Source organism: Halyomorpha halys, unplaced genomic scaffold (genome assembly GCF_000696795.3).
Source record: "Halyomorpha halys isolate HHAL.00 unplaced genomic scaffold, Hhal_1.1 Scaffold732.1, whole genome shotgun sequence".
Classification (NCBI taxonomy): Eukaryota; Metazoa; Arthropoda; class Insecta; order Hemiptera; family Pentatomidae; genus Halyomorpha; species Halyomorpha halys.
This window is the reverse complement of record NW_027110312.1, coordinates 137,235-142,424: the sequence shown is the minus strand read 5'-3', so window position 1 is coordinate 142,424 and position 5,190 is coordinate 137,235. Positions and strand designations below refer to the sequence as shown.

At 40.0% G+C, this 5,190-nt stretch overlaps 2 protein-coding genes across 2 annotated transcripts in view; both read left to right on the top strand.

The window, feature by feature from the left end:
* The window catches only part of LOC106685761 (guanylate cyclase 32E-like), a 146,883-nt gene extending 144,574 nt beyond the window's left edge, over window positions 1-2,309 (top strand). The window contains exon 8 of the mRNA XM_067048459.1: window positions 1,842-2,309. Coding sequence (XP_066904560.1) covers window positions 1,842-2,309 — 468 coding nt within the window. The remainder of the gene's footprint in view (window positions 1-1,841) is intronic.
* Window positions 2,310-3,841: 1,532 nt separating this feature from the next.
* Window positions 3,842-4,924, top strand: LOC106685760 (uncharacterized). The gene has a single exon (XM_014428653.1). The coding sequence runs from the start codon at window positions 3,842-3,844 to the stop codon at window positions 4,922-4,924; it is 1,083 nt and encodes a 360-aa protein (XP_014284139.1).
* The last annotated feature ends 266 nt before the right edge of the window (window positions 4,925-5,190 follow it).

Sequence of the window (5,190 nt, the reverse complement as noted above, 5' to 3'; positions counted from 1 at the left end):
TTTTAGCCCTGAAGAAGGCTAGAAACTCTAGCCGAAACGTCGGCACATTAAAATAAGTTAGTCATACTTATTTGTGTTTCATTGACCGCACCCCCAACCATCTTCTCCTCATTTATCATCCACGGTCAACTATCTCTCATAATTATTTATATTAACGTTAAAATATTAAATTAAAAAATAATTGGTGCTGGAAATAATAAAAAAAAAAAAATTTTAAATTTAATAATCCTTTAACTGGAAGAGTCTTATGGAATTAAAATGGATTTAGTGAATGACACAATTTCTTCCTTATTAAACTACAATAGTTTATTTCATATCATACAGCAACGTTTCGGGAGATTTCCCCCATCTTCAGGCTGTTGATAACAAAAAACCTATATATGACATATAATTTTCTCCCATTTGTCATACTTGCTAATATATTATAATATTAATGTCATTTATTGAGTAAAACTTTCTAATAGTCATACATTATAGGAGAATAATTACCTTTCTGAAGGTAACCTAATATAACTATCTAAGATAACCTTCAGAAAGGTAATTATTCTCCTATAATGTATGACTATTAGAAAGTTTTACTCAATAAATGACATTAGCCCACGAATGTGTGCAGAATATATAAATATCGCGAAGTTTAAGGAAATAGTAAACATTTAGAAGGTCACACAAATTTTAAAACAAAGAAGTAATGATATAAATTATGATTAAAAAATAGCGGTTTAAAAAAAACGTAGACAAATAGATAGAAGCTTCCTAAATATTATTTAAATTTAAATTCAAAATTAGCAGCATGGATCATGTGACCAGTGACGTAAGTTCTGTTTTCTAACGAATAATACTAGTATATACATACGAACATGAGAAAAATAGCTACATACATTTAATGATAAAGGAATAATCTAACGGAAATAAATAATAAATTAGAGTTAGGGATTAGGCTCATTATATAGTTAGATTAGATAGTTCAGGAAGGCTGCATAAGTATTAACAAATTAGGACAAACAAAGTTCATGATATATTTTTCAATAACGATTTAATAAAATCCTATATTGTTTTTATGTTTTGAGGAGGTTCAAAATTTACAATCATCGAAAATATAACAAGATACAAAAGATTAGCAAGTCTTGTAATTCTATTAGCTGATAATAATGACGTCACATATCCTACTCCCACGTGTAATGAACTATTGACTAAAAGTTTCTTTGCTTTCAACGGAAGAATTAACAGATAAGAGAGGATTAACTAACCCCATATCCTATAATAAGAATTACCGTTATACTTAGTTCAAAGTCAAATTGTAGTACGGTACGGGCTTATGCGTGTCTTTTAACACCGACCCTCGTAAAAAAAACAACAAAAAAAAAAAACAAAAACACAAACACAAAAGTTGAAAACAGCTGCCCTCCCTATCGAAACTGCAGGTGGTAACACTCAAACGAAGGAGGGCAGTCCACCGAGGAAGAATGATGTAAACTCAAAGGGGACAGTAACCACACCTTCATTAGCGGGCGATAAAAGAAAAAACAACAAGAAAACCCCACAACCCAATGCAGTGGTGCATCATAATGTAGATCACCCTCAGAGATCTAATGCAGTTCAACGTTAAGAACAACAGGAAGAGCTCGAAGTTCGAAAAAGATCGAGAAAGAAACCTCGCCCTAACCCACCGAGGCCTAATGCAGTCATTGTAAAAATATTGGTCCTACTCTGATGTACTGCGAAAGGTGACAGAAGATGGTGGAAATGGTCTCTTCAATCGCCAAGGTCCGGAAAATTAATAAAGGTGATCTGCTACTCCAATTAGACCGGAAGAAAGAGCAATCTTTTGCTGCACTAAAAAGCTCAATGGAGGGTGTGCTTGGAGAAGGGGTAGAAGTTCGGACTTGGACAGAGGAGTCCCTTTTCGAGCTGCAAGATTTGGATGCTCTCACCACCTGGGTGAAGATTCAGTGCCTATCACAGTAGTGAAATATATCTGTCAAGCCTATGGAGGTACACAAACAGCGGTTATTTCACTTCCTGTTCTCCAGGCTAGGAAGGTTATGGCTCAAGGAAAGGTTCGAGTAGGCCTTGCTGTTAGCCGTGTACGCGAAAGACTTAGAGTTCCAAAGTGTTTCCGTTGCTGGGAGTACGGACGCATAGCTTGGAATTGTGGTGAAAAGGATAGGACCACCCTATGTCGAAACTGTGATAAAACGGGTCACAAAGTGGGAAATGGAGATGCTTACCACCCCAGCGGAAGTAGTAAGTGTCCAGCTTTCCGTTCAGCATTGAAAACCATGACGCAAACCCAACAACATCGCAGATGAGAATACTCCAACTGAATTTGAACCATTGTGAAGCTGCTAAGGATCTCCTCTACCAAAATGTACGGGTACAGCACATAGACGTCGCTATTCTCTCCGAACAATATAAAAATCAGGATTGCCACTCGTGGGTATCCGATGCTAGTGGTAAAGCTGCTATTTGGGCCTGTAATTCCCAGGCTATCCAGGAAGAAATACTGCATCGCACTCCGGCTTTGTATGGGCGAAGATCAACGACGTATACTTCTTTAGTTGTTACGCCTATCCCAGTATCACAATCGAAGACTTTGAGAATTTGTTAGATCGCATTGTCTTAGAGGCTAGTTGCCATAATCCAGCTATCATAACTGGTGATTTGATATGATCCCTATGAACACCGGAACAAACCCGACGTTCACTAGAGCAGGAAGATCATCTATCATCGAGTTGACGTTTGTGAGTGGTAGGAATCGCAACTAGGAAGGTTTGTGGATTTTATACAAACAGTGATCACCTGGATATATTGATTAAATTGGATACGACTACAAGAAAGAAGAGTTATCGATGGAGAACCAATGGCTGGAACACGAAGACTTTCGATGGCCCTTCATTTACTTTAATGCTAGAGGATGAGTGTGAATTGACAGGGTCAGCCAAGGTAATGGCGCATAAACCTCTTTTATATCTGGGGCTTGTGATGCAGCTATGGCCCGTTAAAAGCCTGCCAAACATCATTCCTCAGTGTACGGATACTGGTGGACGGATACTATTGACGATCTTCGTCGGTGTTGCAACCAAGCAAGAATACGTTACCAGCGGGTGAGACGTCTAATGGAGTTTTCAGCTTTTTATTTTTTAAGTTATTAATTTAACATGGGAAAGAGGATACATCCCAGACCTTTGGAGGAAATAACAGGTCATACCAATTATTAAAAAAAAGTAAACCACAGAATTCTTTTGACAGCTATCGTCCAGTGGCACTGACGAGTGCCTTCTGTAAAGTTGCGGGAAAAATGGTTCTGAGGAGACTCTGCACTATACAAAAACAAGAAGGGCTTATCACAGCGTCAAGCAGGATTCATGAAGCATAGAGATACAATAGAGAATATAGCTTGCCTTTCCTAGGCAATTAAGGGTGGATTTCAAAAATATCAAAGTACGCTAGCTGTGTTCTTTGATTTCAGATCAGCATTTGACCGAGTATGGAGAGATAAGCTAATACTCAAATTAGGCTTTATGAAAATTGATGGAAAACTGATTGCCTGGATCAAATGATTCCTTTCCAACGGGATATTTCTGTGAGGTATAGGGCAAACACATCAGGATTCAAGCAAGGAAAACAGGGACTCCCTCAAGGAGCTGTACTGAGTCCAATGCTATTTAATATTATTATTAATGACGTCATAGATACATTGATGGAGAAATCACCCGGTACTGAAGTGTTACTGTATGCTGACGACTTGATAATCTGGGGGACCAGCAGTAGGATCGGTGCTCTTGAAAAGTAGGCCAACGATACCTTAAAGGTTCTGAAGAGCTAGGGAGAAGAAAATGAAATGATTATCAATACGCTAAAGACAGTATACCAACTACTTACCCTTTGTACAAAGCAGCATGAGCTCCGAGTGAATCTTGATAATCAGGCTATTAGCAGGACTCATGAAGCGAAATATCTAGGACTGATCCTGGATGATAAGTTAACCTGGGCTAAGCAATGTAAGAATGCTGCAGATAAAGGAGAATCAAGACTGCGACTTATGAAACGAATCACAGCCATGAAATGGGGAGCAACCGCTGAGGTTTTAAGACATGCATATAGGTCATATATAAGACCAGTCCTGGAATATGGCTCTGGGATTATGGTCACAGCTACCGATTCAGTGCTGGGACGTCTTGATATAGTTCAAAATAAGGCATTGAGGATTATTACCGGTTCGGCTAAATCGACACTGATTTTGACCATGCAATTGCAGGCAGAGATCGAGTCCCTAAAAGATAGGCGAAAAATAAATGCTGTCATCCTTTACGAGCGCGTGCTTAGGAATGGTAGTGATTACTGGGCCAGCACTCTTGGTAATACTAGGCGCCTAAAAACGCAGCTAACATTTATTAAGGCAACGAAATCCATTATCACAAGCCTAGGCCTGAACTTTGAGATAAGAGATCCTCAAAGAGATAAAGCGTGTCCATATGCTATACTGGTGAATCTAATAATGTCTATCAACAAATCCATGACCCCAGCGGAAGAACTAAGGACTGTGGCATTGGCCACTATAGCCGAGCGCTACCCTGAGCCACAATGGATCCATATATACACCGACGGGTCAGCTACAGAGGCAAATAAAAATGCGGGTGCAGGTGTCTATAGTAGCCTGTTCCCACTGTCAGCACCTGCTGGAGCAAACGCTACCAATTTTGATGGAGAGGTAGCTGCAATTACTTTAGCTCTAGAAAAGATTACTCACGCCTGCGCAAAGAAGATAGTTCTGCTGTCGGATTCTAGCGCAGCACTGCTGGCAATAGCGTCTGAACGTCCCTCAACTAACGCTAGAAATTTTGCATGGCGGAAATCCATAGAATGTAAAAGAGAAATAGGTAATGCAGTGGATTCCAGCCCATTGCGGTATACCTGGGAATGAGGAGGCGGATCTACTTGCACGGTTAGGGGATTAGGACACGGGGGGGATGGGCTAATCAATTACAGCCGCTTCTCCCTATCACCATGGACATGGCGAAAGAAATGGCCCGAAGCGCCATCACTGAAAGAGCAGAGTAAAGGTGTAGAGGAGAATATGGGGGCAAGAACTGGGCGGCATTTATAGATCCTAAGAGGCGCCCTCCATTGACTTTGCCAAGAGCGGTGTCAGTGGCATGCTTCAGGTTGGCTACTGGACATGACTATTTG

Bases quoted from the DNA above. Each gene is read 5' to 3' on its own strand.
- LOC106685760 (XM_014428653.1), top strand. From the start codon at position 3,842: ATGATTATCAATACGCTAAAGACAGTATACCAACTACTTACCCTTTGT.